The sequence below is a fragment of the Falco cherrug genome, chromosome 15 (assembly GCF_023634085.1).
Source record: "Falco cherrug isolate bFalChe1 chromosome 15, bFalChe1.pri, whole genome shotgun sequence".
In the NCBI taxonomy this organism is placed as follows: domain Eukaryota; kingdom Metazoa; phylum Chordata; class Aves; order Falconiformes; family Falconidae; genus Falco; species Falco cherrug.
The window spans coordinates 7,945,425-7,960,772 of NC_073711.1; the positions used below are offsets into that span (position 1 = coordinate 7,945,425).

At 46.8% G+C, this 15,348-nt stretch overlaps 1 protein-coding gene across 4 annotated transcripts in view; it reads left to right on the top strand.

The window, feature by feature from the left end:
• SEPTIN6 (septin 6) overlaps positions 1-15,348 on the top strand; it is a 31,722-nt gene that overhangs the window by 1,788 nt on the left and 14,586 nt on the right. For all 4 annotated transcript variants that reach the window (XM_055727531.1, XM_055727529.1, XM_055727530.1 and 1 more), the window contains exons 2-5: positions 5,067-5,181; positions 12,699-12,894; positions 14,062-14,248; positions 14,487-14,648. In XM_055727531.1, the coding sequence (XP_055583506.1) occupies positions 5,067-5,181; positions 12,699-12,894; positions 14,062-14,248; positions 14,487-14,648 (660 nt within the window). The remainder of the gene's footprint in view (positions 1-5,066; positions 5,182-12,698; positions 12,895-14,061; positions 14,249-14,486; positions 14,649-15,348) is intronic.

Sequence of the window (15,348 nt, forward strand, 5' to 3'; positions counted from 1 at the left end):
AGGACCGGCTCGCTGGGCTCTCACTCAGTCTCTGTAGTACAGGTCAGAAAAATTGTTAAGATTGCTGATACAGATACATATTTTTTAATTGCTGAAGGAGACTTCTGCTGGGAACGTATCCAAACAGCATGGCATTTCTGCAGCCCTTTGGCAGAGGCATAAAGAAATATAATCTTAAGAGCTGTCAGAATTGGAGATTTCGGAAGCACTTGACCATTTGTGAAGGTTGGATGACTGAATGATGCAATGTGCCTGAGGAGGGTGGTCAGTGGTCAGGAGCTTTGGGTGAGGCATTGCTTGCTTTCTGTGGTCGCTGATTCAGAACTATTTATCTCCCACTTTTCTGTTGTTTTTGTTTTATATATGTCCTCATGATCTGTTATCAGCTGAGCAAGGAAAAGAAATAGAAAATCTTTATCTACACTTTACATTCCTGCTTTGCATTTATCTCTTGGAGGATGTTTATACTGTCTGCTGGATAATTCTGTCATTGCATAAGAGAATTACACACTGGTACAAGTGAGAAGTAATTGGTACAAGTGTTGCTTTAATTTGCTGTTTAATCAGAGCCAAATGCAGTCTGGGGAAGTGGATGCCATAACATCGAGGTCATGAGAAGGGATCTGATGTTGTTCTGGCTTAAAGATGATGTGAAAAACTAGTGTGGAAACCTGAATTCAGGTTCTCCCTTGCTTTGCAATTTGACATTTGACTTCTTATGGAAGAGTTGCCTCAGGTATAGAGGTTATATATGGTCTCAGCTCTGCCCATGGAGTGGCAGAGGGGCAGGGGAGTGGCTGCTGTGAGCGTTGGCCGCAGTGGTGGAGCTCTGAGCTTTGCTTCATTGGTTTTCATTGAGGGATGGTCCTGTTGTGTTTGTTGCGGCTGCTTGGAAATCCTCCGAAGGGAGTCTTCAGGGCTTTGGCATTCAAAGTGAATCTCATCTGGGGAGAGGTGGGGGATTGTGTCAGAAGTACTAAATGTCAGCTGTCAGTGTCCTAAGCAGAAACAGTCTTTTCTATTAGATGCAGAAGGAGTATTGTACCACAGTCTTTGGGAGCATTTTCTCATCATTCAGGCCTTGTTTGGGCACGGGGTCCCTTGTGTTCAGAGCTGTAGCATTCTTTATTGCTGTGCTGCACCTGAATATTGCCGAGTGGAGGCTTTTCCTTTTCTATGGTGTCCTTTTTCATTGTTTCTTTAGTCCAGGCTACCAGAAATTGTCCTGAATATGGAGTGCTGACATCTGCAAAGAGCAGCACCATTGCATGTCTCGGGGAGGATGCTCTGCTTTATCTCCACAAAGTGGTAACAGCCTCTTGGGGCTCCGAGGATGTTAGGAGGGGACCATGCTGTACCTGCTTGTCATGAAAAGCAGATCAAGGCAGAGATGCACATTCAGCAAGGTTTTCCTCTAATTGTTTTTTCATCCTGAGGACACTGGAGTGATACAAACACCTAGTGTCTAAATCTTGCCCATTCTCTGTAAACATTTAATGTGCAGTGCTTTCAGGCTTGGGGTCATTTATTATAACATCTTTGTATTTTCCATGTATTTCTGATAGTTCTCTGTAAGAATTAAGAGTAGGCAGTGGTGGTTTCTGTGGCATGGAGAAGCCCTAACAAAAGGGGTGTAAATCCTCCAAAGATAGAGAAAAAATAAAGTAACTTCTCCAAGTGGCTGCTCCGTACTTTCACTCTACAATAGCCCTGCCTGGTAATGCAGCAAGAGAGCACGTTGCTCTTTTTGTTCTTTTAATCTTGTTTGTGGCAAACACGCCTTGCTTCCTCCCGAGCAACAACAGCCCATTCTGTCCTAGAGGAGGTCACTCTGTGTATACGGGGAAAGAAAAGGCATCTGGTATCTTGGTGTGGTGCCAGCATTCACACTGGCTGCCCAGAGATCCCATCTTCATCATTGTTCCAAGATGATAACTTTAAAACAGAGAGTATGGAAGGACTCTCAGCCATCCAGTGCTCACTGATGCTTGTGGAAAAAGCCTTTGCATATACAGTAGTCAAACCTTGCTAACCTTGTTGGTACCTCTTTATATGTTTTACATTTGACCTAAAAGATTATTTTTGATGATAAGTAATGGAAGATAGTTCTTGAACATTTTTTTTTCAGCAAAAAGCTTGTAAGCTTTACATATTCTCCTTCAGTTTTGACGAAGGTAATCTAAATCCACCTTTAATGTACAGGCAGGATGACTAATCACTGTGTTCATATGTTGTTTATGATGATGCTGTTTATATATAGCAGCATTCTGGATAGAGAGACACTGCTTGATGTGTGAAGACTAGTGACTTGCAGTGTTTCATGGTGGATCAGCTAGAAAACGTTTCTTTTCTCTCTGCAGGTCTGGTAATTGCTGACAACTTTCTGATGTGTTTCAGAACTAGTCTGACCTTAAAATGTTTTTGTTTTGGTTTTTTCCACCGCATCGGATCTCGCAATGTCTTGGCCAAGCAGGCTTTGGATTTTTAACCAGAGTAGCACAATATACCTCGTGGCTGCGTACTTAACATGAAGGCTCAGCTGCTGTGGCTGGAAATCAGGTTTTGCAGTACTTGTTTCCTGGCCTGTAGCAGATGTGAATTGTGGTTTAACTGCCTTATAAAACCACAGGTGACTAGAAAAAGAGGCTACAGGAAATGACTTGCAGGCTGAATTCTGTGCGATGGTAAATGCCTCCTCTCAGCTGAGAGTAGCTTAACTTCTACCGTTTATTTTGTTCCATCTGGATCACACTTATATTTAGGGGTGAGGAGAAGATTTGTTCTTAATGAAAGCCCACACTCCTGCCCACGCTTCCTGGGGAGAGTAGTGTTCAAACAGTCTTCCAACGGTGCAGTTTTAAGGCTGAGTATTAAAAATACGCTTGATATTTCTCCTTCCCCAAGAGGAATCTGCCTGTGGTTCTCTTGTGTGCCTTTGTGGACTCTGTCCACCCATCTGTTCTTTACTGGGGCCATGGTGCTCCTGCTGCAGATCAGACCCTGCCACAAGATATTATCCCAGTGCTGGGTTTCTGTTTTCATGAAGGCAGTTCAGGGGAGTTTAGGTTTGTCATCACAAAATCTGTGTGCCTGATGGTTTCCCTTGCTTCTGCTTTAGCGGTTTGTTTGGGAATTGTTGGGCCTCAGAGCTGCATCCTTAGAAGGCGAAAACAGAATCTGCTGGGGAGCTCGAGTGCCTTCCTGATGAACATGTCGTTTGGAGGCAAGGTGCTCAGGAATTAATAAAGCGCCATATTTGGTGAACATCTTGGCAGGAAGAGTCAGACTAATACACAAAATATGGTTAAGGGGAAACATATTTACACATGACAGGGTGGTAAATATGGTTAATGGCTGAAGTGTATTTGGAGCCTTGTATTTGGAAAAAAAAAACCAGACCAGCAAAAGAGTAACAAGGCAAGTAATGATACTCTGACACGCTGCTGTAGTAAATGCAGTCCTTGGGGATGTTTTCCTAGCCTAAAATACCAGTGCCGTTAACAGAAGAGGGAAAACCAGTATGCCTGTCCCTATAAACAGTGAAATGTGAAAACATTATTCTGAAAGAGTAAGTTAAAAATTACACCCTATAAACTATTGCCTTTTGGCTATAGTATTTCTTGCAAACTGATGATGTCCCTGAAAGGCCGGGGGGAGTTTTCTGTATTTGACACTAAAATAGGTCGTTAAGAAAAGCCTTTGCCTCCAGAGAGGGGAAATACCTTTCTGGGGGGCTGCAGGAGGGGAACTTCCCGGACACAAAACGGGGTTAGCACTGACTCTCAGATTTGCATGATGGCATTTCTGAGGGTGAGCCTCTGCATGTAGTTCGTTACCGTCTGCTGTGTGGGTTTGGCACCCGGAGTGTCTTGGCGTACATAGGCCTTTGTGGAATGGCCGGTTGAAAATTTCTGACCCCGCTCCAGAAGCAAGCGGCCGTGATGGGTGTGGAGCACAGCAGGAGCTGGAGCTGGAGCTCAGCCCTTCTGCTTCCTGGGACAGAAAGGGGACATCTGGCTGGGGAGACTGGGTTAGTGATGTCGGGCATGGGAGGGAGCAGGTTGTGGGAGCAGTTTCTCATAAAGTCGTTTGGGTGGCTGGGCAAGAGCGTCCCGTGCCCCCCCAGCAGGGAGATTTGGGTGCCTCCACTCCCAAACCCCTGCGCAGGCTCCCTTCTGATGGGCCTGTGTGGTTAGGAACAGCTCAGTTCTGGACACTTTTTCTGGTTTTTTTTCCCCCATTTATTTCCTAGCTTTGAAAAATGCTGCAAAGCTCAGCTAGCAACACTCAGAGCTGGAGAAGACCTGCTGCCTTGCATGGTCTGGCCACCTGCCCATGTGAGCATCTTCCTTGCAGCTTCCTTCAGTGATCCCTGATTTTCTGGTGTTAATGGCCATTTTATAGATTTAGACAGGCTCCTGTTTGCAGTCTGAGATTTTCAGCTTTGCAACAACGTGGAAGATATTTCTGTGTTTAGTAGCTTGAGGACTGCATTCTCTGCTGTTTCTGTGCTACAGCACTTGAGCTTTGCAGAGGCAGTGTGTTTGGGTTGTTCAATTATTAGATGTAGATACAGGTTCCCACACTGTTTCTGTAATTCCTAGCTAGTTTCTGTAACTGCAGCTGTGAATGTGAATTATGTGTGAGTTACAATTGGCATTAAGTGAATTGTAATAGGCTTATATGGGGAGGCATCATTAAAACATTCCTTTGCACAGGGGATTCTTTTTATTTTCAGTATAAGGTGAGACTGGAGTGTCTACATAATTTCTCAAGAAAGAAATGTTTTGCCACCTCTTTATTTCAGCAGCTGTGTTTGGGTATGTGTTTTGCACAGTTCAATATTTTAGTGACAGGGCTACCTTCTAATGTGTGGCAAATGAAACGTTCTGTTTGTGCTGTCTGGATTTGTTTTGGAGAAGAGGGAAGCATGCTGACATGATTTACGGTGTACGTGCAAATCTCTGCTTCGACTGTGCCGTTGATTCTACTTGGGAGGTCTTAAGGATTTGTACAGATAAGTGTATTTTGCTTGAAAATAACACAACTATTTCATTGTATTTCAGGGTGAAGGCTGTCGTACTGTCCCGCTTTCCGGACATGTAGGATTTGACAGTTTGCCTGACCAGCTGGTTAATAAGTCAGTTAATCATGGGTTTTGTTTCAACATCCTGTGCGTGGGTGAGTATTTCCATTTGGGGAAGTTCTCTTTCTGAAAAGGGCTTCTCTGCAGCTGGATGTAGCTTGTAGGTGATGGCGTTAACAAGGTAGCTTTGATTTAGATTTCCCCAACTGTTCTGTCTATTTTCAGTAACAAGATTTACTGGTGCCCTGGGAGATCCCTGCTGGAGTTATGCAGTATGGCTTTCTACCAAGCAGTGAACCATAGAAATAAAATACCTAAAATCCCAGGGTTTTGTTACGATCTTTATTTTCCTAGCATGTTTGAATTTCATGTTTAAAAAGAAAATAGGTATTTGTGCCAGAGAACTTCGTTCTGAGATCTTGTTTGGTTAGGTATTGAATTATTATTATTATGATTATTTTAACAAAATACAAGTCATGCTCCTCTTAAATCACTAAAAGCTATTTTTTTTTCTCCTCCCTTCTGTGCATTCTTGAATTAAAATAGCGTCTGGCCAAGCCTTAGCTGGTCAGACGATTATCCACGCTGCCATGTGGTGTGGATCTCAGCTGGGGCCTGGCGCTGTAGTAGGAGTTTGTGTCTGTTCCTGCAGCGTCTGCCAGTCTCACAGGTCTTCCACAGGGTTAGGATCCCAAATGGTCCCTCCTCGGAGGCACTCCTAGGTAACAGTAGTAAAATCTTGTATGGCTTCAGTACAGTAGTTTGGTAAGGGGGATAAGGAAATTAATAACAGGGAATTATTAATTGTCTGATGGGACAATTAGTTTGTTTTACTGATGCTGGTGCCCTGCCTCTGGGAGCAGGAGGTTAATGTGTGGCCACGGCTGCTCGGTGTAAGCCCTGTCTGCAGTTGCTCCCAGTCACGCCTGGTGTGATAGAGGGGAGAGCTGCAGCTGGGGATACCTCCTGGGGACTCATCTTAGGTGGTAGGCAGAAAAGGTTGTCTGTCCCCTCCGTGAGAGATCCAGCTCATGGTATGGACCTGGTGTTTGCCCAGGACAGGGTTAATTCTGAGAAGAGAGGAGCAGAGCAGGGAGAGGGGAGCTGAGCCCTGTTAAATGGATCTGAGAAGAAAACCTTCCCTGGCAGTGGCATTCCTGTGAGATGATAAACTTTGCTGACAAGTGGAGGTCACTGTCAGGCTGAGTCGCTAGGTGATTTCCACAGTACATGAATGTGATAAGACCTAGTGAAACTCTTGTCCCAAAGGCTGAAGTCTTAAAGTATTTCCTTTTGCACTTACTGAGCTGCTGTGGGGTTTTTCTACAAGTTATAGGTGTAGCAGTGGATGCCCCCTGTGTTTATATGTTCACTTTAATGCATGGAGAGGAGTTGAATGCCTCTGCTTTCCTCTTTACAGGACAGAAATGGAATGCATCAGTCGTTGATCTGGATAACGAGGACTTGCCGAGATCAATGTGCATTAGTTATTAATGTCAGTCTTTTATCAATAGTAATAACACAGACATGGTCAATCTTGAAATAAAGAAACTATAGAAAAAAATGAATGAGCTTCATTAGCAAAAGATCTGCAGATATCGAGTTGAGGAGGTCAGACTTTAAAATGTCTTTTAAGAGTTTTCTGGTGCCTCTGTTAACTTGTGGTAGCAAAGTTAAAATCTTACTAAACATACTGGAGAAAGGAAACAAAAAAACCCAGAGTCTATCTGTCCGTTATTCTGTTGTGTCTCACTCGTACAGCAGGAGTTTGGGGTGAAAAACTGGAAGGACAGGGAGGAAATGAGGACTGGAGCCAACAGAAGAAGTGGATTAACTGATCCCATAGTGAGGCCACTAAGCATGATAGAGAGGCACTTCATTGCCCCCCGTTTTTCAGCTGTGTGTGGCATTTGTTGGAGGAAAAATCCAATGACAATTTTGCTCTGCGCTGTACTGGATCTGAGCCACCGATTCCTCCAGCTCCTGGTGGAGGAGCCAAGGAAAGCTTCAGAAACAACTCTCAGCAGCATGTCCAGAGTGGAGCAATTTTTAGCTCATCTCATGCTGAAAGCTGTCTCCCCTTTGAGATTAGAGCCAAATATAGAATAAATGAGCAAACCTCTCATAAGAAGTTAGGGGTTGGGGATGGTTTCTCTGATATGTTATTCCTCAGCACAACCATTTCCTTCCTAAAGCTTCCATGATAAAATGTTAGTTGCCTCTTAGTTCAGTGCAAAGGCTGGAGAAGTATTTAATGGCTGAGACTTTCTGTGCTGACTGTATTTCTCAGTGAGATGGGGGAAAGAAAGAGGAAGAATAGGCTGACGTTTTTAGTGTAAACTTTCTCAGTTTTGGCCAGGGTAGATTAAAGTTGCGTTGGAGTAGTATCCCATTATAAGCGGGAGTTTCCCCCTTCCTGTCTCCCAGGATTTGCTGGCAATTTTTTCTAACCGGCCTATTCTGTGCAATGAGAAATGGCTGTTTTGTGGCAGAAATACCTTCTTTTTTCCCAGGTGCTGTACCACCTACTGCTTGATGTCTCTCACTCCAAACTAGTGAGCCCCTTGGTGTGCAGGAGCTCTCACCAGCTCAGGAGCGGAGGGATGCGCACAGGTTTCCTCGTGCAGAGCTACTGTCTGCTCTCCAGCAGGCAGCTTTCTGTGGAGTGATGAGCTGTGCTGCCTGGAGGTTGCCCAGAGGTTGGTTTTGTGGTCACTGGTGCAAGCAGCTGAGGAGAGAACGGGATTTCTCCAACTGTAAAGCCATCGGTCTCCTCAGCCCTCTCCTGCCCCCTCACCGCTGGTCCCCTGGGGCGGGCAGCAGCGGCTGGGAGCTGGGTAGTCCTCTGAGGCGCTTCAGCATCTTCTGTGAGCCCGTGTTGCTGCTCCTGCCCTCACAGCCCAGCCTTTGCCTTGCGACGGGTGAATTGTGCAGTGTCTCTGTACACCTGTCAGATGAAAAGAACTATTTTTTTCCTCTCTCTGTGAGAGGTGGCCTTATCAGGCTGAGCTGCCTCAGGGCTTGTCTCAACGAACCTGCTACATTGGATTAGCTCCCATTTCTCTACATGAAAGGGCTGTGCATGTATATACATTTTCTTTAAGATTGAATTATTTGATATCTGGAGCCATGGTTGTTAATCTTGTGAAGGACAGCCGTTGCTCCCTTGTGAAAGCTGCTCCGTGCCTCTGAATAGGGAAATAGTCCAAGGACTCCTCTGTCCTCCCACAGAGTCAATTGAGGATGATATGACTGGGACCTCTTAAATCCTGAGTGATGTGGAGAAGGGGGCCAGTGAGCCATTGTTTGGTTTTTCACTTAACATGTACTGGGGAAAAGCAGATGAAATCACCAGACATAAAAAAGGAGGTACAGCTTTTGTGGTGTATAATTCATCTTACTGCTGCGGGGTGCTTGGGATGCCAAAATTTCTGTGGAAGGTAAAAGCTATGAAGGTGCATTCAGCACAAAGATACCAGTTTTAGTTTGGGAAGCTGGGAGCTTCCTAAAGGAAAGAGTATTTGCTGTGGCCGCAGCTGCTTCTGTTCCTCCGTGTTAGCTGCTGGCCAGTGTCAAAGACAGGTACAGTAGCACCTCACCTCATCTACATCTCACCCCAAATAGCTGGTAGCCCTCGTGTCGTTTGCCTGCACAGTGTGATGTGTGGCATCACTACTGATGGCTGGATCACTTGCTCCTTGCAGCACTGGTCCTTGCTGTCTTTTGGCACGAGCTCTGCCAGGTCACCAGCTGGAGCACCCCAGAGAGTGTGAGCGATGTCCTGCCCAGGCAACACTGGGAGGGCAGTCTGGTCCCAGAGCAGAGGATCTCTGTGGTGTAGCTGAAGGGAAGAGAGTGGCACTTGTTTCAGCTGTGTTTTTGCAAGTGATGCCACTGCTCCATCAGTGTTGAGCACTGAAGACACAATGTGCATGTGCAGTTGGAGCAAGGGAGCATCCCTCAGGAGACCAGAGGGGAGCCCAGCGCAGAGTCTCTGGCCTGGCAAACTGCTGGGTGTTAAGAGTCGACGCGTTGGTGTCTTCTGGGCACTGGTGTAGAGTTGCTGCATGTCCAGAGCCTGCGTGGTGGTGTGTCTCTTGCCATTTTTTCTTATGTCTCTGAAAATCGTCAGAGTTAACAGCAGAAATCCATCCCATGATGAAAGGCACAACGCTACAGCTTTTCAGTAGCTGTCAGAGCTGCTTGGTGCAGAACTCTTATCAGTAAAGGTCACTGTCCCTGCCCTGTCCTCCCCACAGCACTTTGTCAGCCCTGGTTTGGGAGAGCAGACCGATGCAGAGTTGTGTAATCCTTAAGCACAGTTTTGGAGATCAAATCACATGTGTGCCTGTAAGCCTGACATCAGGAAATAATCTCCCCGACAAGGATGCCTCTCACTTGGTTTGCATACACCGCTGCCTTTTCCATGGTAATTCTGCCTCCCTTAATCCCATTCATTGTTTCTGCTTTTTGGAGAAGATTCCAGCGCTGTCAGCTGGAACAAGCACAGACTACTTGTCCTTTTCATCAGACCATCTGTTCCATCTGGACTCCTGTCCTTACAAGAAGCAGTTGGCACCATTTACATCTTCCAGCCAGCAGAAAGTTGCCTCTGTGTGAGGCAGAAACTCAGGAGATGCAGAAATCCTCCCGTCTGTCATTTTGCCCTTCAAAGCAGCACTGCTCCCTGGCTCTGGTCATATTTAACACTGCAAAGCACTTTATTATTAACATCTTCAGTCTTTTACCATCGCATGTCACACCATCAGTGTTAACATCATGTTTCTTTGAACTGAGACAGTCATTCCTCTCTCTCCATCTTCCTCTTCCCTGGCAGACTTTAATGCCGTGCCAGGTCGGTGGGGTTACACGCTGCGGGGGTATCTGCTGGCTCAATGTCATTTCTGGTGGGCAGGCTTCATGTTTGAGATGCTCTGTTGATGGCTGGGTGTTACGTGTTTTAAACATGAAGTTGTAGGTGTTTGGATGGGCACCTCTCACCTATGGAAAAATGCCTCACCAGTTCAGATCTTGCCCTTCCAAAAGGAAAACCTCGCTGTGTGAATTCAGAGTTGCCTTCGCTGGCCCTGTGTAGCTGGCATGAGATGGAGTATAAAAGCATGTTCTGTCTTAAAAATTTGACTGCATCTCTTAGGCACTTCTCCTGGCCCCTCTGACAGTTTAAGTCACCCCTGCTGGAAACAAGAACTTAGATTGTTTTAAAGTAGGCAATGATTAGCAGGTTCAGGATACGTTTAAAGAGTAGTCTTGGCCTCAAGCAGGAGGGAGGCAGAAACAGGAGGTGGCTTGCAGGGTGTTTTGTCTGCCTGGAAGCCGGTGTGATTTACACATGGTCTTGTGTATTTGCTGCAGAGTAGCTCCCTGCCCTGCTCGCCACTGCTGCTCCCCACTCTCCCTGTCCTGCAGCCCTGGAGGCTCGGTGCACAGACTGCTGGATCCAACCCTGCTCCGGGGCCTGCCAAGCTATGGGATGGAGAATGTGGAGCAGCAGCACAGGAGGAGGCTTTGCAGGCTGGTGTGTGGGCAATGCTCCCAAACCCCAGCGCTGACGAGCTCCCCTGTCCTGAGACACCCCGTCAGGGTTCCTGGTGTTTGCAGGCAAGCAGCCAACTCCCTGCTCTGGCCCACCCATCCCTTGGCAGGGGCTCTGGAAATCCTGCAGCCTTCTCAGGCTGTTTAGGTTTTTTACTTTTTTTTTTACGCTCCTGTTTTCCTGGAATCCCTGAGAAAGGCCTGGCGGGTCCTGCAGGCTGCCTGCTGTTAACTCTCTCAATCCCTGTGCAAACCATGGTGGTGCTCTGGTCTGCTGTGCTTTGTGCATTTGCTCCCTATTTGGGGCAAACAGTACCCCCAAAGCCCGGACTATGAGATCCCAAGTCAATGAAGGGCTTGCTGGGATCAGCCATGAGACTTCTGGATGGTCCAGCTCATTCTTCCAGTGACCTTGTGCTTTGCTGGGTCCCCGTCCCTTCCTTGTGCCGGTGCACTCCAGTTGGTGGTTTTATAGATGTAGTTGATGCATGGATGTAGCACAAGGGTTCGCAGCAGTGCCGGCTTGTGTTACTGACTCCCTCTTCTCCCCTTTGGGTTGCAAACAAGATTGCTGTGAAGAGCAGCTGGACTTGTGGCTGTTTGGCTGTAGCTGGCATCAGTTGGTGGTGGAGCACAAGGTCTTAGCTGGCTCCCAGGCAGCTGTGCAGCCAAAGGAGTGCATTGATTTTCAAATGTTAATGGAACTTGGTGCCTCTGGAAAGATACTTGATATATGATCCTGGCAATCAGAGAGTGCTCAGTTCCTAGAGCAGTGGATGTTTGCCCAGCCCTGCCTGTCATGTACTGCAGCCTTGAGTGAGAAAGTCCCTTCTGGGGCCAAGAGAAAGGAATTTGCCTGCTTGCAGGGGTGAGGCTTGGAGATTTGGACGGGGGAGGATGGGGAGGAGTTTCCTCTTGTTGAATTGGGCATTTCATGGAAGTTGGATCTGTTGCAGGGCTTTAAACCTACAAAAATAAGAAGCTCTTTTCTTCTGAGCGAAGTAGGAAAATGATGAAGTTGTCTTGGCTGGGAGCTGAGGACTTGGGGGAGGGAGGGGAAGGCTGCTTCAGCCAGACACAGTCTCCCTGTGGTCCTGCAGTGGGCTAGTGGAGCAGCCTTTGCAGCAGGTGGGGATCAGCCAGTTCCTGAAGTTTTAGCAAAAGCTAGCTGGGCAGCTCAGCAACTGCTGTTTCCCCAAAACACAACAGCCCTCATAAGGCAGCAGCCAGACTCCTTATGGGTTTAGCACAAAGTCAGATCCTTTGAGCTTGGAAAGCTAGCTCCTTTGTCAGAGCGCGGTAAGTGAGGCTGCCCTGCAGAATTAGTACGTGGAGGGATTTGTTTTGTTCTTCCTGGGATGTATCTAAAAGAAATTTAAGACTGGTCTCTGGGATTTGCCTCTTCCTTCCAGACAAGGAAATAGTTCCCCGTTGATAGATGGAATCCAAATAACAGTTCAGTGCTGCAGAACTTTTGGAAGCAAATTTTTGGAGTATTGTATAGCTTATGTGGTACGGAAACCAGATATTACAGAAAATGTCCCCTCGCAGTCTAGATGGCTGATCCCCCAACTCAATCTGTTTGGAGTACAAGAAACCAACCGCACAACTTGCTGTAGGACTAGAACCAGCTCTAAGTGTTTCTGCATGGAAGGAGCCTATTTCAGCGGCTGCTTGTTAGAGACATTGATCTGGAGCATCTTTTTTTGGAAATTCGAATGACTCACATTCCCCCTCCCACTTTTCAATGAAAACTGTATCTTCTGTAGTGTAGTTACGGATTTATGTAGGATCTGAACAACGCTTTCCCCTCTGCCTTTTCACCTCTTTCTTTTCATCTCTATTTTTTAATGATATTAGTGGCCATTAGACTGTGAAATGTAATTTGCCCAGAATACAGACCTCCCATTGTACATGGCTTTCTGTTTGCCAGACGATCCCTTTGGAGCATGAGATCTGCTTTCATCTGCTACAATTTCATCCCCGTTAACATTTGGAAGCTGAAAGGCCAAGCCATATTAATACTCAACACAATATTTTAACTGTTTTTCTCCAATAGGGGAAACTGGCCTTGGTAAGTCCACTCTCATGGACACGCTTTTCAACACCAAGTTTGAAGGTGACCCAGCATCTCACTCACAGCCCGGGGTACAGCTGAAATCCAGCACCTATGACCTTCAGGAGAGCAACGTCAACCTCAAACTGACTATTGTGAGCACAGTGGGCTTTGGGGATCAGATCAACAAAGAGGACAGGTGAGTGAAGGGGGAGAGAGGCTGTATTATGACCCAGTTTTCTCCTGCAGGGTCACTCGCTGTGCCCTAGTTGGGCCAGACTGTGCTGTAAAGTTTTCCTCCTTCCTTCTTATGGGTTGTCCTTGTCATCCCTTTGGGATGGGACAGGTACAAGAGACAACAGAGACAGTGGTGTGTCAGCACTGCTCCAGCTTTCAAAGCAGCTTTTCTCATGCTGTCAGAGCAGTATCTGCCCTGCTGACAGCCTTCTGCCCAAGTTCATCTGGTGGGGAGAGCAGAGAGCTCCAGGGCAGCTGCGCTTGTTCGCTCATGCTGTGCTGACCACAAGCTGCTGATGAAACCACTAGTCTAGTGACCGCTTGGCTTACCAGCCACTTCTGGCAGGCCTCCTCCGTGTTGCCAAAGGAAGCAGGATAAATGTGGAGTGAGATACCTTGGGGGTGTATCTCTGGCAGCTCACGTCCCAGCATGGTTGGAGCATGGCAGTTAAGGGGTGTGCGATTCCACCAGATCATCTCCAAGGTGCATCTTCACAGAGGCATTGCAGAGGTGGGATTTACTGTGTTGTGGGTCTGTTAGATTTTATTTTTAGTTTTGTTTAAGATGCACTGATGTCCTTCACGTTCTGAGTCTGAACAGGCTCAGTATTTCAGATGCCCTTGCAATGCTGTTGCAGGGATTTCCTTCCCCAGAGCACTGGGCAAAAGTAGTATGGAAGGGAGATGTGTCTTCCACCTACAGGACTCAGGGCTGTGAGAGCAGCAAGCCATTTGCTCCTGGAGTGCAAGCAAGTGCACACTGCTGTGAACAAGTTTACGTTATCCTTCCTTTTGAAAGTCTCTCACCCTCACATTTTCAAAGTATGGCAGTCCACTTTCCCTGGACAGGATGGTGCGTCTCCTGTTTTCTGCTGAATCTCCAGTACGGTGTTTTGTCAAACAGGCTGCTAGGGTCTGATGTAGGACCACATCTCTTTGGCGGTAGTGGAACTTTATGAGCAGGGAGGAAGGCAGATTGTGAGAACTGGTCCTAGGAAGTGAAATCTAATAAGCAGCTTGTTTCTTAAAAGCAAGCGAAGGAGCGCTGTCTGTTTACCTCTGTGACTATAAGTTGTGTAACTTTTTTTTTTTTCTTTTTTTCTTCTTTTTTCTTTTACTTTCACCAAAGCTATAAGCCCATTGTTGAGTTCATTGATGCTCAGTTTGAAGCCTACTTGCAAGAAGAACTGAAGATAAAAAGGGTCTTGCACAACTACCATGACACCCGGATCCATGCTTGCTTGTATTTCATTGCTCCGACAGGCCACTCGCTGAAATCTCTGGACTTGGTAACAATGAAGAAGCTTGACAGCAAGGTGGGCACGTTTAACTCAGACCAGGCAGGTTGGCCGTGTGCGTGGCAGAAAGGCTGCTGTTTCGCAGAGCACATCTCCCCACTTTGAATAGCTCTTAGGCTAGTGGAGATGACTGGGTTGCAAGATAAATCCTGTAGGTTTATTGAGCGCTTCTGAGGTTTTTTTAAGTTGTATTGCAGACTTGGAAAAACTCCTTGGAGCAAAGCTGAGGACTTCTTACCATTCTGTTCTTTTCTAGGTGAACATCATTCCCATCATTGCCAAATCTGATGCCATTTCCAAGAGTGAGCTGACCAAATTTAAAATTAAAATCACAAGTGAACTGGTCAGTAACGGAGTTCAGATCTACCAGTTCCCAACAGACGATGAATCCGTGGCGGAGATAAATGGAACAATGAATGTAAGTGCTTGGTGCTTCCTCCTGTCCCAGAACAGCACTGTCACTGTAGGGTTTGGTGGCCCATATTGGGACGCTTCTTAAATCCACTTTCCCTTTTATTTTGTGTCTTAAAACCAGAGGCTTTCACAGGGATCCCGTCCTTGTAGTGTCATCATCCTAGGCTAGCAGAGCCTTGTGGTAGGCTACTGCCTCTCTGGTGGGCTTTTCTAGTCAGAAAACAGACTGTCTTTTAACCCCTTCCTTGTCCTAATGGATATCTGTTGAGGGACGTGTAGGAAACTGGAGAGGTGGTGAGACGTGGCTGTGCAGGGCAAGGACAGTCCTGGGTTATGAATGAATCAGGTGGCTGTGCCCTGTCTGGTGTGAGGGGCAGGCTGCCTGCAGACAAGCACCTCTCTGTTCCTCACCCTGTGTTTTTCGCACCAAACAGTTCTGCTCTCCTGGGCTGGCGTTTCCTGCAAAGCCCTGCCTCCAGCTGTCTCCTCTTGCCTGTGGCTGTCCTTGCAGCAGAGCCCCTTCACCTGGCCAGCTCTGGGACTCCTGTCCGCGCTGAGTTGCTGTTTAATTATTGATCAGGTTACTTAGCTAGGTCCTGGGTCTGATTTGGCATTTTGGCTCTGGTACTGTTGGCCAGAACGGATGGACGGGGGGATACAATGAGGCTGGTTAGAGCAGGGGCTTCACTTGAGCTACATCCAAG